General features: G+C 49.8%; 1 protein-coding gene across 9 annotated transcripts in view; it reads right to left on the bottom strand.

Moving 5' to 3' along the window:
* Nucleotides 1–3,577: 3,577 nt before the first annotated feature.
* The window catches only part of Phc2 (polyhomeotic homolog 2), an 80,051-nt gene continuing 56,275 nt past the window's right edge, over nucleotides 3,578–27,353 (bottom strand). For 7 of the 9 annotated variants that reach the window (XM_055610830.1, XM_055610833.1, XM_055610835.1 and 4 more), the window contains 6 exons: nucleotides 12,912–13,114; nucleotides 11,346–11,475; nucleotides 10,586–10,700; nucleotides 9,289–9,430; nucleotides 8,180–8,456; nucleotides 3,578–4,969 (listed from right to left, as the gene is read on the bottom strand). In XM_055610830.1, coding sequence (XP_055466805.1) covers nucleotides 4,815–4,969; nucleotides 8,180–8,456; nucleotides 9,289–9,430; nucleotides 10,586–10,700; nucleotides 11,346–11,475; nucleotides 12,912–13,114 — 1,022 coding nt within the window. In that variant the 3' untranslated portion in view covers nucleotides 3,578–4,814. Of the gene's footprint in view, nucleotides 4,970–8,179; nucleotides 8,457–9,288; nucleotides 9,431–10,585; nucleotides 10,701–11,345; nucleotides 11,476–12,911; nucleotides 13,115–19,299; nucleotides 19,344–27,066; nucleotides 27,337–27,353 lie in introns of those variants that run through there. The other 2 variants (XM_055610839.1, XM_055610838.1) reach the window with 2 other exon arrangements.

Below are 27,353 nucleotides of genomic sequence, written 5' to 3'. Positions count from 1 at the left end.
TGGGAGAAGCCAGTTGTGATAACCTGTTTTTTGTGTTTTGTTTAGCCCAGAGATATGGAAGATATGACTTACTCAGTGAAAGTGACTAGATGTTTGGACAAAGCAGTTTCTTTCTGCCTCCCAGCCTCAGAAACCACACCCCCTGAGGCAGTCTGTGGTAGGGCTTACTGGAAAGAAGTGATTCTGGGGTGGGGTGAGGCTGGCAGGCCCTTTGGAGCCAATCATCTGCAAGAGTGGACAAGAGAGGCCAGACTGACCAAGGGAAACTCCTCAGTGAGAACTTCTCTTTTTTCCCCTTGGGACCTGGAGCTCCTCATCAGTGCTTGTTTCCGGAAGGAGCTAGGGTCATTCCCACCCAGGAAAAGTCCTGTATGGCACTGAACACCAGCAAGAGCCAAAAAGCACTGGGCACTGTAATTGGGCAACGCCACTCCTTGTTAGAGCCCCCTTCTTCCCCAGTAATGTGGGGTGCACATGCCTGGCATCACGTGTGAGTCACATAAGGTCATGGCTGTGAAGCTTACACTGGCAGTATTTTTTTTTTTTCAAGACAGGGTTTCTCTGTGTAGCCCTGGCTATCCTGGAACTCTCTCTTGTAGACCAATCAGGCTTGCCTTGAACTCAAGAGATCCACCTGCTTTTGCCTCCTGAGTGCTGAGATTAAAAGCGTATGCCACCACCACAGATAGTATTTTTAAAAGTGTAAGCTGAATCTTTCTAGAGGGCCCAGAAGTCAGCTTGGTGCTATATGTGGGGTATGATAAATGCTTTTATGTTGGAAAGGGAGGTGATTAAGAACAGTATTGTAATGTATTGCATGTAAGGTAACTATTCACATGTTTATGTATGTGTGGGTGTATGTATTTAACGTGTACTCATTTATATTTCCAAGGTTGAAATTTAAAAAAAATTTTTTTTAAAATCATTTTTTTGAGACAGGGTTTCTTTGTTTAACTGTCCTGTCGGTTTGTAGACCAGGCTGGCCAGGAACTCACAGAGATCTTGCTTCTGCCTTGTGAATGCAGGGATTGAAGGCATGTGCTGCCGTATCTGGCGGGAAAACGTTTTTTAGCTGGGTAATGACCAGACATTTGTGAAGGTCTATGTAAAGTGTCACTACCAGGAAAAACTACATATTTAAGAACACAGCCTTCCAAATGGATGGAAACCAGAAAAGAATCATCTTGAGTGAGGTAACCCAGACCCAGAAAGACACGCATGCTTTGTACGCAATTGTAAGTGGACATTAGACATACAATACAGGAATAACCATGCTACAGTCCACAAACCCAAAGAAGCTAAGCAGCAAGGAGGGTCCAAGGGAGGCTGCCAGAATGTCACTCAGAAGGGGAAACAGAATAGATATCAGAAGTGGATGAAGAGAAGGAACTGGGCAGGAGATGGAATGGGGTGGGAATCAGATGTGGGGAGAAAAGGGGTGGGAGGTGAGAGGGCTGGGAGGAAGGAAGCTGGGGGGCATCTCTTTGATGAACTGGAGGCCTGTGACGGGGTAGGCTCCTGGGAGCATATAGGTGTGCCTCTAGCTGTGACTGCCCCCAGGGGGTGGACATGGAGTTTTAAGTGTCCATGTTCTAGCCAGGCACGACTAGTGGAGGGAGGGGAACAACCTACCCCCAAAACCTTTGATCCAAAAATTACCCTGCCTACCGGGAGAAAGAGGCAACAGACTGAGGGTATGATTGGCCCAACCGGAGACCCTCCCCATAATGGAGAGCCAGCCCCTGACACTGTTAATGATGCTCGGCTATGCTTACAGACAGGAGCCTAACGTGACTGCCATCTGGGAGGCTTCACCCAGCAGTGGATCGGGACAGAAGCTGGGACTTGAAGCCAAGCATGGAGTGGAACTCCAGGGGTCTTGTGGAAGTGTGTGTTTGGGGGGGGGGGGGGGGAATGAAAGGACCTGAAGAGGACAGGAACCCCACAAGAAGACCAAAAAAGACAATAACCCAGACCCATGGGAGCTTACAGAGACTGAGACACCAACTAAGGAGCACGCATGGTCTGGACCTGGGCCCCTGCACATACATGGCCGATGGGTGCTTGGTCTTCATGTTGGTGACTGGCAAGTGGCTTGGGGGAGGGGGCTGTTTCTAACATGGACGACACTGCCTGCTTTTGGATCACTTCCCCCTGGCAGGGCTGCCTTGCCTGGCCCCAGGGGATGAGGATATATATGCTCAGTCCTGATGTGACTTCATATGATGGAGAGGGTTGTTACGGGGGAGAGATCTCCTCTTCTCTGGGAGGAAAGGGGAGGGTGAGCTGGGAAAAGAGGAAGGAGGGGGTTGCCTTTGGGATGTAAGGTAAGAACATGGCCTTCAAATTCACAGAAGCAACCAGGAATGGCTGCTCACCCTTGGAATCTTAGCAAGTAGGAGGTTGATGTCCAGATCAGCTGTGACTATATAAAGCCCTGTCTCTAAACAAAACAAAACAAAACAAACAAAAAAACCCCACAAAACAAAAACAAACAAAAACCCCAAACAAACCATGAGATAGGTTAGGTCTTTCCATCTTAAGTGTGGACAACTCTGCTAACTTAATTCACCCGTTTCTGAGAGGCCTAGGCTTCCTCTCTATCACACTTTTAAAAGAAAACTTGCGTAGGACCTGGTATTTTTTTTTCCCCAACAAGGGAAAGTAGAGGTTCAAGTGGCAATACTGGCCAAGGCCATCTAGGCTATGTACACAGCCCAGAGAGCAAAAGGACAGGTGGGAGGCTCTCTTGACTAGGGGGTCTCCCTCCCTCCCTCCCTCAGGCTACTTCCCCCAAGCTTCCCTGCTTGTGAGACACCAGTTTTCGGGTCTTGGTCTCCCGAGGGGATGATTCAGTATCTCCTCCAGTGGGCAACTACACTTCAATAGGCCCCTGCGGGCTCAGCCATCAAGACAGCACTGTTGATTCTCAAATTATCATGTCCCACATCCTTGTAGAGGTTCTGGTGGGTTCAGAGGCACCTTAAGTCTGTCAGCAGCTTGGTGGCAGGCTGCTTCTTAGGCTATGCCTATAGGTGCCCTGGGTCGCCACCCTCACACAGCCAACTCCAGCCACCACCCGCCTAGTGGCTTTCACCTCAGTCTGTCTGCCCTCCCACTGTGCTCTTGCATACATTCCCACATCTTCTTTCAAAGGCCTGGACCTCTCTTCCCTACCTATTCCTCTACTGCATATGATGCTTGATGAGTGCCCAGTGAACCCACACTGTCCCCAGGGCCTACAGCTTGTCAACATGGGACAGCTCCATCCAGACCCCTGCTGCCCATAGCAGAGTCTGGGCTCTGGCTCAAGTGCCACAGGTGATGCTGGCTCTCCATGTGGCCTTGGTGGGAATGGCAGGTAGGGGGCTCAGAGCTGAAGGGCCCTACATGTTCACTTTGAGGGATGTGGATTTGGGGTGGGGGACAATGAAATGATCCAGTCCTAGTCAAGTGTTATGGATATGCTGCTCAGTTAAGGCAGCCTGCCTTCCCCAACCCAAGACCCGTCCTTTTCCTCACCCAGGAACAAAAATTCAGGTACACAGTCATCCCCAGGAGAAAGCCACAGATGAGGCAGATTTTACAGATTTATTTTTAAAAAACAAAACAAAAGGTTAAAAAAGTCCTTCATTTCCAACCCTGCCTGGGGGTCTGGGGAACGGGGCAGAACAAGTTGAGAAAGTGCCCACCGCTCTTGGGAAGAAGTCTGGCTTCCCAGAGTTGGAAAGGACAGGGAAGTCAGAGGCAGGCCCCAGCCCTTGCTGCCTTGCCCCTCCTTAGGTAGCTGTTACGGCTATACAAGTTTTACAAGCAAGTGTGGGAGTGGCACGCCAAAGGCTGCTTCCGCAGCACCTCCAGCCAGTTCTTCCGTCACACACTCCCTCCCAGGGCTGGGCTGTGAGTGTGTATCAAGGTAAGCCGCAGGAGGCTCAGCCTTTGGCCACATGGTCTAGCCCCTGTAGCTTCCTTCTGTTGTTTGCCAGCCAGCAGGACACACTGCAGTTTGGTAGGAGGAGACCTTCCTAGAGACCTCCTGCCATTTGGAGGGGGCTTTACTCTCCAACTCTTGGGGTCTGCCCTTTCTTTCTATTCCCCAGCCTCAGGCTGAGTGGAGTCCAGGACAAAGCACTAAGTGGCTGTTTGCTACAAAACACCTGGAGATGCCAGAGGGTAGCTCATGGCCTGTCAGTCAGTCCAGGCTCCCAGTCACACAGTCATACACACAGCGTTAAGGCGTCTGTGCCAGCAGGCATGGCCAAACTGGGCCCAGCTTCTCTCTCTCCACCTGCAGAGGGTACAGGGGTAGAACCCCTGGGTGCTGTGGGGACAGGTTGAAGGGGGAGAAGCTGGCAACGGAAGGTTAACCAGGCCTGGAGAGAGAAAGAAGGGGAGAGAAGGCAAGGGCTTTCAAGACCTCTGTCCTGGCCTGCTGGCTGCCCTTGGAGTAACCCAACTCAGGTTGGGGAGCCCTGACCATAAACCCCCTGGAAAACGGGGGACAGAGAAAGGAGAAGAGGGGGTGCTAGAACATTGGGACTTTGGAGGAAGCCAGTGCTATCAGTATTTACAGCGCAAAGCCCCATCTCCTGTGCCACCTCCCTCTCCCTTCCCACAGAAATGGCCCCTGAGAGCCACTGAAGAGGCACTCAGTCCTCCTCACAGCTGCACCCCTAGGGAGAGCCCCTTCCCTCCAACTGGCCCTATCCCGGGCTCCTCAGGAATGTCTGTGGCTCTGCTCCATCAGGAGGCGGTGCCCGCCTGGGGCTGAAACCCTGGCTGCCCGGTGGCGCAGCGGGCAGGCAGCAGAGACTCTACGAGTCCTTGAGCATGCTGATGCGTGCGTAGATCTTCAGGGCCGGCCCCAGCTTGATGTTCATGGCGCTCATCAGGTGGTCCTCCTTGAGCAGCAGCAGGGCTTGCCCGTCAATTTCCTGGGCACGGAACTCCTCTGCGATCTCCTGGCAGCCTGAGGACCAGGGACAAACAGCAGCAGTTAGACAAGTCCTGGCTGAGGAGAGCCTCAACGTGGCACCTCAGGGCAGTACTGCTGCTCTTGTCTTGCAGCCTGAGAGGCTAATGACTGAGCCAGGGAGTCAAGAGGCAGGGCTCCTCATCCCTCTCCCTCCGTTGACTGTCCTAGGTGTTGGGTTGGTATGAAGGACAAGCATATGGCCACTGAGGCCTCACAGAGAGGACAGTAGCTTTCACCTACCCTTGAGGTAACTTATTTGGAGCAGTTTGACCACCACATCAGAATGCTCCATCAGCCCCTCTAGAGGGTACTGGTGGAGAGCAAGAAAATCCTCTTATGTGACTGAGTTGCTTGGAAGTGGAGATCAGCCTCAGCTACAGATGCTGCTGTCCTGGCTGAGTTCCTCATTGAGACTCCCTATGGGACATCAACTGGAGTCACAGCCAATGACTGGCCCACACAACTCTGAGAAAATGAATGGGTCATTACTGCTTAAAGCTGTTTTCAAGTGATTTGTTTCACAGCAATATATTGATAATACAGATTTTCATGCCCTGGAGAGAGGTGAGCTATTAAAAACTTTGAATATGCAGGGATGGCCTTATACCGGGGCCAGCTGCAGCTAGGACAGGCAGAGTAATAATGACTGCCTAAGGTGATTTGGGGCCCTGAGCAGGAGTCCCACAGCCAAGGAGGACACTGTTAGAAGCTGAAAGGAGAGAGAGGAAACTGGCTCCGGGGGTTATAAAGGCTGAGAAGCAGCAGCGCAGCAGCACAGCAGCACTGAGCTGAGGAGGGAAGAGTACAGTTCCCAGGGAGCTGAATGGCCTAGAGACATTTTCAAGCAGAGGGCTGAAGGTGCTGCCTGGCTTCTTGTTAGAAGGAGAGGAGGAGAAGGGAAGGGAGGGGAGGGGAGGGGAGGGGAGGAGAGGGGAGGGGAGGGGAGGGGAAGAAAGGTGCTTCTATGCAGCATGGCCAGTATTTGCTGGTTCAGGAAGCCCTCAGCCTTTCAGATGGCTGATGGTGCTGGGGATTAGAAAACAGCTTGCAGTGTGGTGGCACACGCCTTCAATCTCAGCTCTTGGCAGGCAAAGGCAGGCGGATCTCTGTGAGTTTGAGGCCAGCCCAGTCTACAGAGTAAGTTCCAGGACAGCCAGAACTACATAGTAAGACCCTGTCTCAAACAACAACAACAAAAACAGACAAACAAAAAACAGCAATCAACCAAAAAACCAAAGCCAAAACCAAACCAAACAACCCACTAACCAGAAACCCCCCGGTTTCTAGGCTAGGTTGAGGCCTGGTATGAACTGGTGGTGTAACTTACACGCTTAGTGTGGTGGCCCTCACCTGTAATACAAACACTGGGAGACTCAGGATGGAGGAGGATGAGTTCAAGCCTAGCCTGAGCTACATAGGAAGACCTTGCTTTAAACCAGACAAACTCCCAGCTTCTGAGGACCTAAAAGTGACACCATGGGGGAAAAGGCTCTCCACAGTGTCCTTAGGCTGGCCTCATAGCTTCTGACCGGCACGGGACTCCCAAGAATCCTAAGGGCTCCAGAAGAAGTCCAACATTACAGAAAGGCTTATTTGAAAGACGATTTGCAGTATGTTTTTTGTTTGATAGAATGAACCCCGACAAGACTCAGAGACTATAAAGATTTAAAGAAAATTATATTGTCAGAAATAATGCCAGGTGGGAGTGAAAAGCTCAGAAAATAAAAGCAGGAATTACAATAAGCACTGTAATTTAAGCTGCACTGAACACCCGGCTGCCTTTCACAGAAAGAGCAGGTGACGCTGAGGGTGGGACCAAGCACCGGTAGGTAAGAGTCGCCCCAGGCTTGGACTCCTCAGAAGGAAAAGGCAACAAGAGCCACCCAGGGCTGGTTGGAGCTGCTGCGCCTTTCCTTTCTTCCCTCTGTTACCTATTAGACACCGGGGGTGTGGTGGGCAGGAGACAACTCGTCTTAGTTCTCAGATCTCTAGACTAGGGAACCACACCTGTGCAGCAGGGCCACAGTGCTCTCTGCCCAGACTTGACTCAAGAAAAGGCCTCCAGAAGACTGGGCTCCAGGCAAGCCTGTCAGGCATTTTCTCATCTAGTGACTGATGGGTGAGGGCCCAGCCCATTGTAGGTTGTGCCATCCATGGGCTGGTGGTACTGGACTTTGTAAGAAAGCAGGCTGAGCAAGCCACGGGGAACAAGCCAGTAAGCAGCACCCCTCTATGGCCTCTGCATCAGTTCCTGTGTCCAGGTTCTGGTCCTGTTTGACTTCCTACAATGATGGACTACAAGCGAAAATGCTAGCCAAATAAAGCCTTTCCTCCCCATCTTGACTTTGATCATGGCATTTCAGCACAGTAATTGAAACCTTAACTAAGACGGCCTGTGACTTTCCCCAGAGAACAGAGCTATCTGTATGGCCAAAAAGATACTATAGGAAAGGCAGAATGTGATTTCTGAGGCTAGGTCCAAGAGGGCATGATGGCTTCTTTGGACTGCTCTCTAGAGTCTACTAGCTGTGGGAGAACCTGTTATCATGCTTGCCCTAAGAGGCCTTCTGCCAACAGCCGGCTCCTTACTGCAAACCATGTAAGTGGGGATCTTAGAACCCCGAGAAGCCTCCAGGTGGCCTTGGCCACCACAATGCTACAACGTCCTAAGGGACAGGGCTGCAGAGGCTTCCTATGTCTTTACCAACAGCAGCTGTGCTAGGACAAACTAAAGGGCACAGTGATGGACAACAAACACACTAGCTTTAGTGACAGTGCGAGAACCAAACCCAGTCCTGTCTGACCTCCAGGTCTGTGCTCCCAATTGCTATACCACCTTGCAACAGGCCTGCGGCCGCCCTCACTGCTGACCTGGGAGTGGGTGCGTGAGGCTGGCAGAAATGGAAGAAGTTTCAGGGTTCCCCCGGAGGAACCTGGACTGCTAGATCATTTTCCTTTCCAAGTGTGCGCCTTGCAGGCCAGCCGCAGACCCACTGCCTTGCAACCCATGGACTTGGTGCCCTTCCCTTTCTAGATGAGCAGCTGTAACGTCCTCTTTAGTCCACGCTGTGCTAGAACAGAAGCTCACGTGCAGGAGCCTTGTGGTGCTAACCGTGGTGCCCCAGTTCTGCTTCCTCTGGGAAGGAGACCAGGCCCCCTCTCTTCCCGCCACTCCAGCAGAGGAAGTGTTTCCAAGGAGCTTACCTGGCAGAGAGCGGATGAACTCGTACACGTCCTCTACGTTCCACTTTGTGGGCTCGCTGGGGAGGAAGTGGTGCCCCATGCCCACCAGGTCCCGCATGTGCATGTCAGGCAGCTCCAGATCCCGCTGGCCTTGTCGCCGTCGGGACGTGGATGAGCTTGCTGAGATGGGTGACAAGGGCTCCTCATAGCTTGAGTTATCTGAGCACCGGCTGGAGTCTTCCTGGCTGTGTGTCAGCTGCAAGGCAGCAGTAACTGAAAGGGGTACAGTGCCTGAGGGCTGGGAGCAGAGAGAAACAGCATTCTTCAGGATGGGGGAAAGGACCACTCCAGCATCAAGAAAGGTGGAGACAGGCGCTGCTCCCTTTTCTGCTTGGTTACTATTCCTGGAGTGGCATCTTCTGTGCTTCCTGCTCATCAACCCTCCGTCCCTCAGCACTGTCCCATGTGCTGTACTTTACACAACAATCTGCTTTTGTGTCTGTTCTCTACGTGATGTTTAATGTGGCTTGGACTAGCAAAAAGAACTTCTTGCATGTGTATACTCTGGACTGCAGCTTTTAGCAGATTCTTAAAAAGGCACAAGACAAGGAGGTCATCACCACTATCCACCTCCACAGCAAGATGGACTTAAAGATGAAGAATGCCATGCTAGGCTGTGAGTTCCTTTAGGACCATGCCCTTGGACCCTTAGTGCCTTACAGAGTTCCTGGCATGGCTGGGGGAAAACACTTAATGGATGAGCACCCTCGGCCCTGGAGGAGCCCTTCATGAACTCAGTGCTGCGGTGTTCACAGGGCAGAAAGGTAGGAGGGGGCAGTGAAGGCTGCCAGCTTTCTCTCCCAGCCTAACAAGGAGCTAACTGAACAGCCTGTCTTTACAGGGCCAACAGGGTGAGACCCAAGAAGTCAAGAACGAATGGCACCCCAAAGGGGTAATTCTAGGATAAGACCTACTGGAAAGGGTAAAGACCCGCAGGCCTAAAGGAAGGGCTCTATAAAGAACCCAGGGGAGGCTGGATGTGACCTCTAAGAGGTGAGAGCAGTATGCTGGAACGGTATGACATGTGAAGCTGTTAAGCATTTGTGGAGCAGGGCTCTGTGGCCTCTTACCTGCTTCTTGGTGTCCTTGGTGAGCGTGGGCAGACTGGCCTTGCTGGCCCGTCGGCGGTTGTGGGTTGTGGTCCCTGCCTTCTGAAGCTTGCTCCGGTCTGAGTGAAAAAGTCCCACTCGTTTGGTACATCCCACATTATACCTGTCAGGCAGGAGCAAGCAAATCAGGGCGGGAGTCCTGGGTGGCACAAACAGCCACTGTCTGGGAAATCTCAGTCTGTCTACAGGAAAGAATCCTGACTCCAGCACACTGTTGATGATTGTGAGTCTCTGGCAGGCCCTGAACCCTGAGCCTCCTGGGAGGCACTGTGTGATTCTAGTTGCCTTCTAAAACTGGGCTCGTGAAGACATGAGGGAATGCCAGTGGCATGTTTAACTCAGCTACCCAGCGCATGGCTGCCTCATGGAGCTAGGCACCTGCTCTTCCTACTGTCCTACTGTTGAATGTGGCCCAACAAAGCCTGACCAAGGGGCCCTGGCTCCCTTGGCACAGCCTGGGCTGCATGGCGGAGGACAGGAACTCTCGGGCATAACACAACACCTCTGCCCAGAACTTAAGAGAGTTCTTTTTTTGGTTCTGGGATTTCAAGGTTAAGCCGCTCCTCCTACAAAGAGCACAAGCATGTTAGAGCCCAAGTCCCCTTGATCATCAGCTATGTCACGTTAGGTACAACCATTCCTTTCTGCCTTAGTTTCCCAACCCATGGAGAGGGCACAATAGTTAAGTACAATGGTGACAATAGTAATGGCTGCCTAGCAGATATTCTGAAGACAGACAACTGACTAGCAGGGTGCCTAGCACCAAGTCTCTATGTCTGTCTGTCTGTCTGCCTGCCTGTCTTTGTTTTAGGTTGAGACAAGGTCTCTCAGGTAATCTCTACTACACTGGAGGCTAACCTCATTCTTCAATCAATCCTGCCTCAGTCATTCTAGTGCTGGGATTATCGATCCGCAGCACCATGCCCACTTTGAAGTAGCATCTCAGTAAACGACAGTGGTTTTTATCACCATCACTTTTTCAGGCTGGCAGCTGCCCCTGGGGCCCAGCTAATGGGCTGCTTTCTGTGCTTGGGCAGCACTGCTTCCTCTCACATCCTGGGGAGGGGGGGAGGCTCCTCCTGTTTCTCAGGCCTAGTGCACTCACCTGATGCACTTGGATACAGTGCCTTAGAGAGGCAGGCCAGGGAGCTTGGAAGATGCACGAGCCTCCCCTGCAGCATCGAAGGTGGGTATTGCTAGGTACAACCCTCGGGACAGGAAAGGGGCTGGGTACAGCAGTGGGGCGTGGGCCACTTACCTCTTCGCACAAGCCATGGAACAGAAGCGTTTGGAACGCTTGAACTTGTAGGCAAAGTCCACCCGTCCACACAGCTCACACTTGAGCTTGAGGGGAGTATCCTCCTCTTTGGATTCTGTAAAGTATGGAAACGGCTGAGTAGAGAGACGGTGACACAGGAGCCCCTCTCCTGCCTCTTCCTGTCACTGGGATATGACACCCAGCCGCATCCATTTAGAAAATGGCAGACTTTGCCACTCCTTGTGCAAGGACTAGGTCTCCCACTGGAGTCCCCAAGAGTGTCTGGTGCCGGATCTTGCAAATGTGAGCCAGGGGCACAGCACATGTGGGTGAAGTCAGCATCCTTCTCCACGACCATGAAAGGAGCAGAGGGCTCATAAAAGCTAAGCGCAATCCTTGCCTGGCCATGGCTAGGCCTTAGACCCATCCCATCTCAAATTCAGGCTCTAAAGGAAGCAAAAGACGGGCACACGTGCCTGGTGCTGTCCTTACCCTCACTTCTAGAACCAGGCAATGGCCCCATAGGAAGGGACATTCTGAAGGCGTACAGTGGCTGGAGAGACAGAGATGGGGTTTTTATTCTTTCTGTCTCTGCTCTACAGGGAAGAAGCCGAGCAGGTGCTGGTGCAATGTTCGGTGGGAAAGAAATGTTACTTGGTCCCTGCTCAGGGACCCTCCACAGACACTGAGAAAGGGGAACTGTGAGGCCTGCCCTTCTGCCTACCCCGGAAGCCCCGAGCCCCACGACTGTGGCTTGTACCTTGTAGGTAGGGCTCCTCCATCTCTGAGTCGGTAGTGGTGGTATGATCCTGCTGTGGAAGCTTCTCAGGCAAGAATCCCTGTGCATACTTCTTCTTGAGATTTCCCACCAGCAGGGACGAGCGTCCCACCTAGAGGACAGGTGACACAGAGGCCACAAGGGTTAGACCCTAGCTTCTTGCTATGCGGACTCATAACATTACAGGTACAAAGCAGCCAGGCAGTTATCAGCCCCCCCACCCCACGCCCAGCCTCCTGCATGCCATCACCCAAGGGTGCCCAACTCAGGGCTCAATTGTGCTGTCTGGCTTTCAAAGCAAGAAACAGTGGGTACCACAGTATGGGGACAGCTCAAGAAATCAGGGGTATTCTCTGCCCAGGGATCAGATTTCCCTCACCACTCACTGATCAGGTGCCAGGTTGTATGTTTAAGAGGGCACCGGCAGGGGCAGGGCTAAGTGTGAGAGTGTACTTACAAGGGACTAGCACCCCTGTTTGGATTTCACTGTTCTCTACCTGACCACAGCCAAGCCAGAGGGACAGGTAGCCACAGGGGAGAGCAGGACTCAAGTGACCCAAACCACCGAGGCCATGCCCCATGGCTGTCAGCCTTAAGGCTGGCTCTGCCTCTTTTGGCCCTTGTTTTGTCTGGGTAATGCTTGGGCAGCTCGGGGTATGCGGCTCTAGGATGATGTGAGCTGCTGCTCTATCTGCCCTCACTGTGCAGGCTCAGAAGCTTCCAGTGTTTGTCCAGAGGCAGAAGGAGAAGTAGACTAGGGGAGAGACCAGAGCTAGCTCCTTATACGGTAAGCTGCTCCCGGGAGATCTGCCTTTGGCCTTGGCCAACCTCCAGAAGAAGAGGTCACAAATGTGCCTGTCTGTTGGCAGTTTGGAACATGGTTCATGCACTGCAGGAATCAAACTCAGTGTTCTGGTGAATTGTCCAAAGCACGACCAACAGGCAGATGGTCCCCCAGGAGGACTGGGTTTCCAATTCACACAATCCTCCTGAGCTGTGCCCTTTCTGGAGGCCCCTTGATCTCATTCACTCCTTTTCCAAGGCTCTGCTCCCAGAAAGCACATCTCAGGCCGCACTCCCACGCCACCACCTTGACTTCCCATACAGCTCAAAAACGCTGTACTGACAGTGCCTTTTGCTAATGGTTGAAGTTTTGCTGTTCAGATTTTGGCACTGAAATTCAATAAAGTGTAATTTTTCCAAAGTCCACTGTCTCTGATCAAACACCCCAAGGGGAACTAAGTCCCTCTACTTAAGGGGTCACAGGTCACTAGTCAGGGATACTGCTGAACCTGTGTGCACAAACTTCTAACCAAAGGTTCTTGTCAATTACTCTTGATCATAAAGTCATTTTGGACTCTGGAGAAACTCAATCCTACAGAGAAATTATTCCGACATTTGCAGGATGGGGGAAATTAGCAAGGGAAGAACAACTAAACTGTGCACATTTTCAGAAAATTTACATGGAATTGTAAAAATATTCTAGTACACATCCAAAATATACTTTAAAAAAAAAAAAAAAAAGAGGGGAAAAGAAGTAGTCCGTACCGGGAAAGGCTCCGCCCCCTCCTGGATCACAAACCCTTCGATAACATGCGTCAGGATTTGGGGTTTCACAATGGCCTGTGGTGGTTTATTCTCACCATTCTGGGGGGCAGTGCCGGCGATGCTGGAGGCAGAGTTTCCGTTCCCTGAGGTCATGCCGGGGCTGCTGAGGTCGGTCAGTGCATGAACAATGCCCTGCCCTGTCTCTGCATGTAAGAGAGAAAGAGAGATGGGGGGTGGGGATCAGAACACAGGCCAGCTTGGAGACAGACAACCAGCACCTGAAGTGCCAACCAGGCAGCCCTACCCTCCACAGCCTGTTCACAAGTGGTACAGCTTAAGAGGCCACACCACCCAGTGAGCGCTTCCAGTTTTGCAGTAATTTGGCTGTGCAGTTAACAGGGTTTCTTAAACACAGATCTAAGACAGACCTAACCAGGCAGACTAGGACAGAATTCTGCCCCTGAGGAGGTAAGACCTTGGCCAGCACTGGGTTAAAACAGAGCAACACTCAGTTTACAGAGAGCTCCAAAGAGTGACCCGAGATATTTAACGGCAAACCAAGAAGGTCCACAACACAGGCTCATGCAGCAGAGCAGCTTGGTGGACAGAGGGTAAAGCAACCCTCCATGGTTCTCCTTGGAGGATCAGATTCTAACAGCACGATGAAACTGACGCCCAGGGAACCGGGGACTGCAACACCAGCAGGCACTATCCTTTGGAAGCTACTGTACTAAGTTACAGGATTTTCTTTTTCCATGGTGAAGATGTTGGCACCTTGCCATTTTTCTCTGCTGACCCCTGCTCTTAATCACACCTCTTACTCAGAGCGCACTCATCCAGCGCTCAGCAAGTCACTCCCTCCATCTCTCTGTGGACAACTCCCTAACTTCTCCTTTGGAAAACTCAACACAATGCTCCAAAGAGTGGGATGGGATGCCCCCCACAGCCCATCAGGCTGGGCCTCCTCTCCCTTCTGCCAGCATCTCCCCAGTGCTGCGCCTCACTGCTGCAGAGGGGCAAGGCTTCACCAGTCCATTTTTAGAGACCCCCCTCCCAAGGTTGTTTTCTGTCACCACCAAGTGCTCAGTGAGCTGTGCCTTTAACCAGGAACTTCCTAAAAAAAAAAAAAAAAAAAAAAAAAAAAAAAAAAAAAAAAAAAAAAAGTGGAAAAGCTGCTTCTTTATTGCAACAAGCCTATTAATATTAAGCATGTGCCAGTAGTGTGTGAGAAAAAGCTTAAAACTGTATTAAAATAATAAAGCAAAAAATAGCTGCAGTACATAGGTAATTTTGTACAACACTTTCTATGAAGATGTTATTTCATAATAAGGACCCAAAGTATTCTCAGGAAATGGGAATTCATGGTGTCTAATCATGCACACAAGGAAATAAAAACAAACATTTCAGTGATGATTTCTAACTGGGCTTACAGCAGTTCTGACTCAAAAAACCAGAACCAAGCCTTCATAATGAGAGTCCAGGCTTTGACACCCATTGCTATAGACCCCAAAGAGGACCAGACTGCAGAGCTGGGCAGAAGCTACCCAGGACAGGGGACTGGTAAGGGGATTTGAAAACTAACTCCTGGGGCTGATGAGATGGCTCAATGCATGCCAGTGTCAGACAAGCCTTCAAATGACCAGAGTCTGAAGCCTAGAACCTATGATGGGAAGAGAAAACAAGCTCTCAAAGTTGTCATCTGACCTCCACACCTGCACTTTAAAACCTGTGTGTAATTAATTTGTATTTGACCCAAAACCGTAACAGCAAGTTAAAAAATACTCTTTAAATGTTTGTGTTAATGTGAAATAAATTTTAATAGCTTTGGATTTTCTATAGAGAACTAGAGACAGTCCCACTTTTCTTTCTTTTATTTTTTGGTTTGGATTTTTTAGATTAGGTTTTCATATTGAGCCCTGAATGTCCTAGAACTTACTCTGTAGACCAGGCTGGCCTCAAACTCACAGAGATCCATCTGCCTCTGCCTCCTGAATTCTAGGATTAAAGGTGTGTGTATCTACCACCCCTGGCTGGTAATTCTCCCTTAGTCGTCGTCTTCTTCTTCTTCTTCCTTCTTCTTCTTCTTCTTCCTCCTCCTCCTCCTCCTCTTCTTCTTCTTTTTTTAAGATTTATTATTAATAGAACATTCTGCCTACACAACAGCTCTTACTATAGATTGTTATGAGCCACCATGTGGTTGCTGGGAATTGAACTCAGGACCTTTGGCAGAACAGCAAGTGTTCTTAACCTCTGAGCCATCTCTCCAGCCCGGAATTGGTCTTTTTAATCAGTAAAACTGTTTAGAAAATGAAAAAACAAAATTTTACAATTTAGAAACAGCTAGGATGTCGTAACACAAGCAATCAAACTAAGTTTGTCTTTTAAATTTTAAAGTATGTTTATTCAATTTTTTCCTTGCTTTTAATTTCTAGTATATTAAGTTTACAAAGATATATCGATTTTATTTAAAACGACAGGTAAGTGGCTGGAGAGATGGCTCAGAGGTTAAGAACACTCACTGTTTTTCCAAAGGTCCTGAGTTCAATTCCCAGCAACCACATGGTGGCTCATAACCATCTATAGTAAGATCTGGTGTGCAGGCAGAATGTTGTATAAATAATAAATAAATCTTAAAAAAACAAAAGACAGGTAAATGCTGTTTGAATATAAAGCTCACTCTGAAAGCTGAATGCTACACTTAGATGGCTGCTGTTTTCCTCCTAATTAAAGCCCAGAGAAGCAGTCCCTGAGGAGCTGAACACCCTGTGGACCACAGAAACCACAGGATCAGCTGACTCGGTGTCAGTGTCTTAACAACGCTCAAACATTCTCTACAGTGCTCCTGGTCCAGTGACTTCTAGTGCTTGTCTATCTGAACGCTTCTAGTAACAGAGGGTACAATTACAAAGTCTTCTTTATAATGAGCCCAATCTGTCTTCCTGCTAGTTTCTGCCCTCCAACTCTGGTTATGTTCCCTAGGAGCAGATAGTCTAATCAGATGTGTGCACTGAGCAAATACAGGCTTAGACAGAGTGTAGGGACTGTCTCTATCAGTGAGTGAGTTATGCCACACCCTGGCCCTCTCATATAGCCTGCTTCATGAAATGGAAAGATGTCAGGAACTACCTTAACGTGACTACCAAGTGTGCAGAGAGCTCACTCGTACGGTATTTTTGGTTCATTATCCGTCCCCCTATCTTGAGACAAGGGTCTCACTAGCTGCTCAGGCCAGCCTTAAACCTGAGATCCTACTGTCTTGGCCATGCTGTTTCCCAGCCTCCCAGCGCTGGGATCCCGGCTGTGCCCTGCCACAGCTGGCTCCTGTTTGCTTTTGAACAGTCACAATCTGCCTAAGAGCACAGGTTGAAGGGAGTGAGTGGGTTACAACGTCACTGGTCCTTGCTATGGAATTAAACGGGAAGGAGTCCACTCTCCTTCCCACTCTGGGATCACTGCTGCCAACCACTGGTCACTGATGTTCACTGCCAAGCTGCTCCTGATACCTTGTCCCCTTCTGTGAGCTCTCTCTAGCCTTGCTCAACTGCACCATGCAGGTTTCCCCTTCCTTCCTGTCTTCGACCTGTACCTATTGATGGACCCTGACAGACGGAGGAGGGGGGTCTACCAGTCACCAGCTGAGGTTACAAATCAATGCTCACTGACAGGAACGACGATTCTGAAATCTTTAGTCTTCTTATGATTTTATGACTAGAAGACAAATAAACTCCTTCACGCTGACACCACAAGTTCTAGTCACCGTAAGTCTGGGACAGATTACAAGAGACAGATCGCAGAGGCAGAGGAGGGTGTTCTGCGAACAGTAAGGGTTTACAGCTGTCTGGCTTTGCCACCATCTCAAAGGCCTTTAGTTCATCACCTGCTTTAGTAACAAAGAGTTTGGGCTATTTCTGGAATGACCAAATGGTCTCACCCCCTGCCATGCTCAGCACACTGAGATTAATTTAATCTGCTTCCCACTTTCCCAGATTGCTTTGCAGCCCGTTGAGGGGGGGGGGGGGAGCCGCTTTGACAGTGAAACTTGCAGAAACCCGCCCTGCTGGCCTGAGGCAAAGAAAAGAGACAAAGAAACTCTGTCTTTGGAATTCAGTTCCTGGGTGCTCTCCACCAATACCCTTTGCTGAAGGGTCTGCCAGGGGGATTCCCACAGGTCTCAGATGCCTCCCTATAGCTAGCACCTCAACAGAATGTGTGTGTGTGTGGGGGGGGGGGGAGGCGCTCCTCTAGGTCCAGGGGCTGGAGGTGAAAATAGGTCAAGCTTCACTGGGAAGAAACAGGTTGGAACTGCCTTGGAGTTGACCACAAATGGACCATTAGTGTGTGCCAGTCTCAGGCTATGATCAGCAACGAGGCTACTTCTCACTGCTGATCTCATTCACAGGCTCCAGCAGAAACAGCTCTTTTGCATGAAACAATTAGGAAGGTCTACCCAGCGGCCCCTGTCTATGCTACTGTTCTAAAACCATCTCTTCTGGACTGGCCACTTCTGCTAACTAAGACAGGGGCTGTGATCCAATCACCTCTGCCCCCAGGGGCTAACCCAATGTCCAAAATATGACACATGCTTAAGGCCTGTTAAATGACAATGAATTCTAACATAAATAATAAAATAAATAATAATAAACTCAGTCTTCATCATTACTATAAAGAATATAGGTCTTGTTGGTACTACAAAGAGATCTGCCATAGGTGAGATTTAAAAACCTGCTCTCTAAGGCTGTGACAATGAGTGGTGTCTATTGTAGAAGTGGCATTTCTGCAAACCTGTGTATAAATGATAGCTGTGTTTTTGTTGCTGTTTGTTTTTGTTTTTGAGACAGGGTTTCTCTGTGTAGCCTTGGCTGTCTTGGACTCAGTCTGTAGACCAGGCTGGCCTCGAACTCGAGATCTGCTTGCCTCTGCCTCCTGAGTGCTGGGATTACAGGCGGGTGGTAGTTTGGTAGTCCACTTTCCCTGTCACTCCAGAGGACTTCCTTGACACAGGCGTTAGTTAGGGCTCCAAGTTAGATCCAGAAACTTGGCAAGATAGGATGACCTCTAGAGGCAGAAAGGCACCTAGAAGGACACTGCAGCCAGCTGGAGAGAGGTCACACTGGTCCAGCCTTCAAAAGCCTGGCCAGTTCAGAACCAGGTTTTCCTATGTACAGATGACACAGAAACCATCTGTTACGCCAGAATGTGGAGGATTTTTTCCGAGTGTGTGTGTGTGCGTGCGCGCGTCATGCACACGTGTGCGCTTGGGTGAGGGTGACGCTGAGTGTTGAGGCTGGTTATGGTATGAGAACAGGGAATGCAATTCAAAGAACTTAAGGAAACTGCTAACAGGGCTCCCCAACAGCAACAGTAGCCACCTGGAGCAGCACTTGCTCCAGCAACCATGCCCTGTGCTTCAGCTCAGCCTGTTCTGGGGAATGTAAGTGAAGCACCTGCACAATGAGGCCTGCTCAACTCGTATCCAGGAGACGGCAGGAGCCACAGCTGCGCCCGGCAGCAGGTCACCTTACAGAGAGGAGAGCTGGAGGCAGAGCTGTTGGGCCTGTAGAGAAAGGCATGGGGCCACCCTTCACAATCCGTTTAGTTATATCCCGAAAGAAATTAGTGGCACTGTGACAGTGAGGGAGCTGCCACTTCCCAGAAGAGAAGTGGGGCATGGTGGCAGGGGGGAGAGGGCAGGCTGGAGTTCAAGTTAGGCACTCCACAGAGATTCACAGGGAGAACACTCTTTAAAATGCAAGTGCGGTCCTGCTCACTCAGATCCTGCCGAGAGCTGGTTGCTCTGCAGAGCCTTTCGGAACCTTCTGAGGCCCTTAGTGACCCAGCTATGGTGGGAGGGAGGAGACCACAGCCAGATGAAAGGGGTGAATTGAAGGCCTTCGTTTTTCAGATGAGGGAACTAGCCTTCAGGATTGAGGGCCAGTTAGAGTTTAAAGTCACCCGTGAGATAAACGTCGGGCTTGTCGGTGGCCATGTTTCCGGAGAGGTTATAGAGGTGGGAGGACCCACTCTGAATGTACCATCCCATGAGCTGGGGCCCAAGCTGGAGTGAAAAGGAGAGAGTGAGTTTAACAGCAAATTCAGCTCTCTGCTTCCTGACTGTGTGCACCGACACAATGTAAACAGCAGCTTCAAGCTCATCACTCTGCCTGCACCACCGTGGTGGCCAGTGTCCTTAAACCCTTCCTTCCTAAGGTTGCTTCTACCATGTATTTTTGCCACAGCAACAAGATGAGTACTGACTATGTCCCAGGTCATGAAAGAAAGCTGGGTAGAACATGGTGTTTTCACTTCCCTGGGGTGGGCTGCGCACGCAAGTAGGCCAGACAGGGTGGGGAGGGCTGTGCTTTGGCTGGCTGGAGCAGCATGAGGGCACCTGAGGGCAGCAGCAGGAAATGTAACCTCCATTCCAGGACAAGGAGCTGAGGCATCATGTGTGGTCTGGGACATCAGGTCTGGGAACTGGCAGTGATCTAGGTGATTCCCAGATGGCAATCCTGGACTAAGAAGAAAAGCACCGTGGTCAGTCAGGATCCAGGAGCTGCACTCAATATTCCGTGATGTCAGAAGGGAAGGGCATGTGTGCTTTCAACAGGCCTAGCACACCATTACTTAACGCCATGTTTCCCACATTTAGAATTTGGGATGAGTCATTTCTCCCACCAATTTTTACACTAAATTTAGATGATGACCAAGGGTGCATCTCCCATGCAGACTGTAAGGGTTACAGGTGTGCTTTTTAGAATCCAAGCAAGACTGTGTGCCATTTGAAAGATGGTACCTTCTAGGGCATAGTCCAAAGGGGCTCTCAGTGGAAAGCGAATTGCAGCTCCTTTCTACACTGTGCCCTGAGTCCTGGAGGAGTCAGTGCCTGGAACCCTTTCCATTCTTCCAGGAACAGGGCTGTGCGACAGAAGACCTGTTGCCTGAGGCCACAAGCTATGGCTCTGGCACCAGCCTGCCTCTCAGAGCACCATCCTCAGCTGAGCAAGCTGCAGCTGCTCTAAACCTCTCCAGAGAAGGGAAGAAGCAGCAGTGACAGAGGGTTTTGGCCATTCTGCCTAGCACAGCAGGGAGCTTTCCAGGCACAGAGGTGAGACTCTGGAGGGAGCCGGCCAGCAGAATGGGAAAGTAGCTGAGCCAGGTGACCTCAAGCCAGCCTGAATATCACTACAGGATGACCTCACTGAGGCTAGGTTAGCAGGCCAGGAGGGCAGACAAGCTTCTCAGTGTTCTGGGTAAGAGTTGACTATCTCTGTCTACAGCCTTGGCTGGAGGGCCAAACTCTCCATCCTGGCAGCCATTACTCTACAGCTCACTTTCATGATGTCTCTCAGGGCAGAGGCAGGGCCCCTCCGTCTCACCCTAACCCACAGGCTAGAGTGTACAGAAGATGTCTGCTAAGCTGTCACCCAGAGCCAGAAGGAAAGCCATCAATACAGGCAGCAGCCACCCTGTTCCACCACGCAGCTGAGGACACAGAAGCAGTCCTGATCTGCTTCCTAGCTCTCAGGCAGAGTGCCACAACAGGCTGAGGTCAGAGATAAGAGGCTGCCACGGTGGTCGAATCAGCTTCTGCAGGACCACAAAATGACGCCCAGCAGTCCAGGGCACTAACAATGTTGGCTAGTCCTGGCTGCAGAGGCAAAGGAAAGTTCTGTTTAATGCTGACATGAAGGTCCATAAGAACGGTGTCTAATATCCAGCTCAAGGACCCCCAGCTGGTCTCCATCACAGTGTTCTGGTCGATAGTAGGATTTCAAATGGCACCTGGGACGGAGGGAGAAGCTATACAGAGCTATTCCACGTCCCTGGAAATTTTCTGGGTCAGGTCGGAGCTCATTCTGGCCCCATCTGTGGTGACTTCAGACATGATCTTCACTGAATCTCAGTTTCTCTATCTTGAAAAACCAAAAACTACTGTAACTTAAATTTATGGGAAATTCTGGTTTTGAGTAAATGGAGAAGCAGAAAGAAACTGGGCTTAAGTCCTAGCCTGCAGGCCAGCAGGCTATTAGCCTCAGTCTCAACTGTGATGTGTGCTCCTACCTGTGTGCCTGCAGAGAGAGTTAAGTAAGATCATGAAGCACAACACTCCAGAGAGGCCCTGACCTCACTCTCACTGAGCCTGACGTCATCCGGCCCCACAGGCCAGACCGACGCCCTGTTCCTGTGCCCCCACATTTTGTCTACTAAGGGTTTACCCCACACCTGGTCTTTGTACACTCGAGGTCAGTCTGCAGAAGTGTCATTACCTATCTCTGCTTTGACATGACTGCAACATGCGCTTCAGAGCAAACCAAGTCAATGCACCGTCACCAAGACTTAATCCGAAGACCAAGGAGACAAATGTTAGATGCCCTTTCTACATCATCTTTCATAGAGGCTAAGATTTATCAGCGAACAATGCGGAGGAACCCAAAGGAGGTTTTCGGGGTCGAGGCAAAGGAAGAACCCCTACCTAGGAATACAAACCTTAGGGTGGAACTTACAAAGCCAAGAAGTGGTTTCACCTGTGAAATAAGCTCAGTTCAAAATGCTAAAAATAGGGCTGGAGAGATGGCTCAGAGGTTAAGAGCGTTGGCTGTTCTTCCAAAGGTCCTGAGTTCAATTCCCAGCAACCACATGGTGGCTCACAACCATCTATACTGTGATCTGGTGCCCTCTTTCTGGCTTATAGGCACATATGCAGGCAGAGTACTATATACTGTATAAATAATAAATAAATAAATCTTTAAAAAATGCTAAAAATAGGGCTGGAGAGATGGCTCAGAGGTTAAGAGCGTTGGCTGTTCTTCCAAAGGTCCTGAGTTCAGTTCCCAGCAACCACTTGGTGGCTCACAACCATCTATAATGAGACCTGCTGCCTTCTTCTGCCCTGCAGGCAAACATGCAGGCAGAACACTGTATAAATAATAAATAGCCTTCATGGTAGTACTGAGAGGACCAGACCTGACCCCCCCCAAAAAAAAAAAAAGTAAAAAAATAAAATAAAATGCTAAAAATAAATTCATAAAAGATTTTTTTAAAATTCCACATATAAAAACTTTTGAAGTATTTAGTAAATGTTCTAATTACCTTCAGGCTGGTAATAAGGAAAGGCAACCGCGCTCCCTAATATGCCAATCTCATTATTTTTGGCTACTAACTGTAGGATCCCCAAAGGTAACAAATGGCAGCCAATGTCAAAATACAGGAGGTGGCGCCCAGCCTCAGCTGTCCTGCCCGTGTCATGTCCAGACGATACCCCTTTACAGTCTGATGGCTTTTCTCAGAAAACACTACTCTCTCTAGCGCTTACTTAGCTGTATGACAGAGGCTGATGCACGGGAGCATGAGAGTTGGGTCTCTCCGTCATGTGGACTCTGGGAAAGACCTCTGGTAGCCAGCTTGGTAGTCACCTGCACCTTTTCAAAAATTGTACTATCTATCTATCTATCTATCTATCTATCTATCTATCTATCTATCTATCATCTATCATCTATCATCTATATACTATCTATCTTTGTTGCCATCTAATCTTTCCATCATCTTACTTGCTGAGTACTGATAACTGGATACTGGAAAAATGGAACAAACCCACTTTTTTAAAAAAAATGCATTTGCTTCACATTAATTTTAGAGTGCCGTTTGCTTTGGTTGCTCCATACGACAACACAGCTGTGTAGCTCTGGACCACATAAGGATGGGTCAAAGTATTCTGACAATTTGTAACTAGGAATAATATGTAGTGTTTGAGGCTTGAGAGCAGTGCAGGTAGGGCTTTGAAAATAACTTTCAGTAGCCATGAACTTTCGTTTTCTTGCTGAGAGTTCCAACATGGCATCAGGCCTGGTTCCTGATTACTGGTTATTACATGGCATGGAACTGCCATCTTTTCTTAACATAAGTAAGAACACATTTACTGCCTAGCATGCTTTTAAAAAAAGTCAAAATAGGAAACTGGGCCTCTCTAACATCTGGATTTCTCTCATAATACTGGCAAGCTGCATGGAGCAGCAACTGCTTCTTTAGCAAATGTACAAAACAGTGTTTTGGTTTTTGGACTCATCTGAACTAAAATACTTGGAAATTGAAAGACAGGGAAAGCGTGTCCCTTTCACTAAACGTGATGGAGGCAGGTATAAAGGGGCCTGTGTAGTGTTATGATGAATCCCAGAGTGAGAATTTATTATTTAAATTATGTTGATTCTGACTATACTCCTGTTTTCATTCTGGGGAGATGGCTCAGTCTGTAAAGCGCTTGTTCCACAAGTTCAGATTCCCAGCACTCATGCACAAGGCCAGTCATTGTGGTACACACCTACGACCCCAGCGCTGGGGGTAGGGACAGGCGGAGGATCGTTACGGCTTGCTAGCCAACTAATCTGGCCAGTGATCTTCAGGGTTAGTGAGAGACTGTCACAAAATAAGGAGTGTGATAAAGAACAGCACCCCCCCACACATAAACATGCACATATACTCACACCTTCCCTACTCTTCTTTATTGCATAACTCTTGGTGAACTGCAGAAACAGCACATTGGGGGGATTGAAAAGATGTGTCAGTGGTTAAGAGCCCATGTTGCTCCTGGAGAGGACCCAGATTTGGCTCCCAGCACCTTTATAGTAACTGACAACTCTTTGTAACTCCAGTTCCAGGGGATCTGATGCCTTCTTTCGCCTTCTTATGAGCACCAGGCACACAGGTGGTACACATACATACATTCAGGCAAAACAGTCATACACAGGAAATTAAATAAATTTAAAAACTCTTAAAGCTCATTTCTTGATCATGTCAGATTCCATTGTGTTAATAAGGAGAGAAAATCTAAAATTAATAAGAATACTGTCTTAGGCAAGTGACTATTTTCCTAATAATTCCTTAAGTATCTAGGATATGAAGTAGAATCAAAGATGGTTTGCCTCTGAATATCTTTATAAATACCAAACCAGTATTTTGATGTAGCTAGGCACTCAAAATAAGAAATTTAAATGTCAATTCTTAAAATGAAACCTCCATCTATTTAATGTGTAGATTAAATTTATTCTAACTGGCACATTTTTTGAAAACAGAAAACCTGCTACAAGCCTTTTCAAATGGTGACTCATGCAGCAGTCTGCACCATACCACACCAAGAGCTAAATCCTAAGTCTGTGGCTTTCAGGCCTCTACCTTGAGGGGGGCCCAGCTCTGAATCACTGAAGCATTGGTGAGGGGCTTCTGTCACTAACAAGAAGGCCGGACCAGGATGCTCAGAGCACCTTGCTATCCCACAGGGGTGAAGGCTCCCACTGGGTCCTTGCTTAAAAATGGTCATGAACAGTACCAAAGAACATCACTCTTCTGAGATTTTCCCCAACTACTGAGCCATCACCTTTATCACCTCATTGCCAAGGGGCATAAGACAAAGGAACAAACCTTCATTTAAGATGACACCTTACTCTCGTTCACGAAAGAATTCTTTCTGTGCATGGAGATTAAATACTGGACAGCTAGAAGAACTTTAGTACAAACTGGACTCACTCTAGAAAAGTTCTGTGCTACTTTCATATTAACACATAATAGGTCCAGAATGACCACCCTGGTCCCCAGTTTTTAACTTTCACTCAGCTTTCTGGAAGGACTGACGGGGGACAAGGTGAGCTTTAGTGGGGAGGAAGGCAGACCTACAAGGTCCAATGCAGGCCAGCCACCTCTCTCTATTCAAAACAGGAAAGGAAAAAGTGACAGCAAAGTTATTCCCCTGTGACACTTGCTAGCACACAGGTAAAAAACAAAAACCCCACAAAACTCCCAATTCTTAAGAGTAATTGTTTTCTCCATGTGCTTTTCCCTAAGAGATAAAACCTCAGGAAAAGGGGAGCAAGAAAGAGCATGTACGGCTATAGACAAGAACGGTTCAAATTTTAAGCTCATCTCTCCCCTCTATCCCTCTCCAATTTATTCCCTCTGCCTCCAAGAAATCAGAACTAAAAGATCCAAAGCATGTGAGGCAGGAAATGAGTAAGGCAGGAAAGAGGATGTGGTCTGAAAGAGTGGATTCTGGGGCTCAGCCAGAGCAAATAGGCAGCCCAGGTCAGAGCTGGGGGAAGGGGTCTCCTGGCAGAAAAGGCAATCTCAGGGTCAATCAGCTTAGATTAAAGTCAATGGCAGACTTAGAACAAAATGCCGTTCCTGATAAAAGGCTGTCCTCCACGGGAGGGTGGGGGCACAGAGAAGTGCCGAAGACCTACAGCCAGAAAACTGTTTCTGCCACAGAAGGAGGGGGCTGGAGTGTTCCTCTTCACTGTCAAGAAGGAAACAGTATTATGAAGCCCACTTGGCAGAGGTAAACTGAAAACTAAATTAGGACACAGGAGAGTGGAAAGGGCCTATAGGCCATGGGTTCCATTCCCAGTGCCATAAAGTAACACCCAGAAAAGTGCAAAGGGCTAGGAGGCAGACACAGGACCAACATTCACAGGACAAAATACCAACACTCAATAATGCCCACGGCCACAGGTGTAAAGACCAGTTGCAAGGCGGGGAGGAGGGGTGAAAACAAGAGGTATTCCTGAGCCTCCTTAGTCCACAGCAAAGTGATCCAGGAAACTACCCACTTTCTCAAGTTTAACGCTTGGGGGGTGGGGAGAGACATCTGTTCTCTGTGGTATATAAAGACAAGCCTGGATCATCTTGGGTGAGCAGGGAAGCAGAACTCGCCTGACAGTGCCAGGAGAGAGCAGGTGCCAAAAGAGTACCACTATCCATCTGCTGGACCCTCCGTGGAACACGCCACCCTTGTGAAGAAGCCAAATCCCTACCTCACAAGGGCTGGCACTCAGGAGCAGAAAGGAACGGTGGGAAATAGTTTGTGGGCAAAAGTCTGAAGGTTCCTAAACAATCTGGATGTTGGGTGCTCTCTTTCATAAAACTGCCTATGGGGCCCAACAGGTTTTACATAAAGCAGGAGCCTGATAAATGTGCAAAACAGAACTGAACCAGATCAGAGCTGCTCAGCTGTGTGGCTCTGGGAAGATTAAAGCAAAATTTTCTTGCTCTTATGCTAATAAACTGCTTTCTAGTTTCCAGGCAAAATGATGGGGCAATCCTATATCCCTGGTGACCCAAACCTAAACACTGGCCAACAGGCAGTGCCACAGGTCTGCAGGTCTGTGTGGGAATAAAAGGTGGGGAGACTGGGAGGAGAGTGGATGTGTGCAGAAATACAAGAACAAGGAACAATTCTCTTGCTTCATTAGCCTGTAATGCTCACACTGACCTAGAAATCCTAGCGGTTCTAACATTTGGGTTGACTCAGGAGGGGTTAGAAAAATCCCAGGTGAATGATAATTGGATTATCCTGAAATGCCCCAGGGCCAAATGGCTGGAAAAGGCCAGGACAGTGGGGTCTGGTGCAGTGAAAGTGACATTACTTTCTAAACCTGAAACTGAAAGCTCAGGCTGGCGATGAGATGGAACAGTTTAAATTTCGGCCATCCTAGGAAAATTGCGGACATCAGGGAATTTAGGTCGGTAGTTCACTTCCCAAGGGATCCTCCGGGCCTAATATGCTAATGAGGGGATTAAGGATCAAGGGTGGGAAAAGTCGGAGGGAGAGCTGTCACTGATTTGCAAAGCAGGAGTAAGAAACAGTGAGCTCAGCAGACAGCCTAGGTCTGGCGGGGAAGGAAAGTTGACGGGAACGGTTAGTGTTAAGCTAGAGAAACCTTCGGCAGCTAAGGTGCGGGAGGGTCTCACTGGCACCCGACGTGGGAATCGGGGCTTAGGCGCTCTGGCGGCAACTTCACGGGTTCGCACCCTGGCCTTGCACATTACCTGCCTCTCTCCGGACGTCAACTTAAACAGGCGCTCAAGATTCCGGATTTAACGTAAAGCGCCCGCAGATGCAGCATACCTTGGTTTGGCACTGGAGGGCGAGAAAACGCCTTCTAAAACGCCTTCTAAAAAATGGAAGAGGGCAGGACAAAACAGCTTGTCCTTTCCCATCAATACAAGTGCGCGCGGAGCCGCGGGGTCAGGGGGCCCCGAGCGGGAGAGCGGAGGCGGCTCGGGCCCTCCCTGGAGGCCGAGCGCGGCGGCGCGGCCCACAGGCCTCCGCGAGGCCCAGGGCGGCGCCCGCTGCTGGCACGGCGCGATCCCTCCCCGCCGCAGCACTGACCTGTCCGGGGCCCGGCCGGGCCTGACCGGGCGGGGCCTACGCAGCCCCTCGGCCCGGCGCCGCCTGGAGCGGGGACCCGGGCGGGCCGCGTCCTCTGCGCCGGGAGCCTCCGAGCCGGGGCCCGGGGCTGCCGCGGCGCATCCGACCGCAGGGCCCGGCGGCTTGGACAAAGGGCGCGGGGCCGGGCGGGCAGGCGGGCGAGCGAGCGACGGCCGGGAAAGCGGCGAGCGCTCGAGGGCTGCGGCGCCGCGGAGACAATGCGGCGCGTCCGGGCCGGCTCCCGGGCC

The sequence above is a fragment of the Psammomys obesus genome, unplaced genomic scaffold (genome assembly GCF_907164565.1).
Source record: "Psammomys obesus unplaced genomic scaffold, mPsaObe1.curated_primary_1811, whole genome shotgun sequence".
Classification (NCBI taxonomy): Eukaryota; Metazoa; Chordata; class Mammalia; order Rodentia; family Muridae; genus Psammomys; species Psammomys obesus.
The sequence above is the reverse complement of the archived record's forward strand: the minus strand, read 5'-3'. Positions and strand labels throughout refer to the sequence as shown.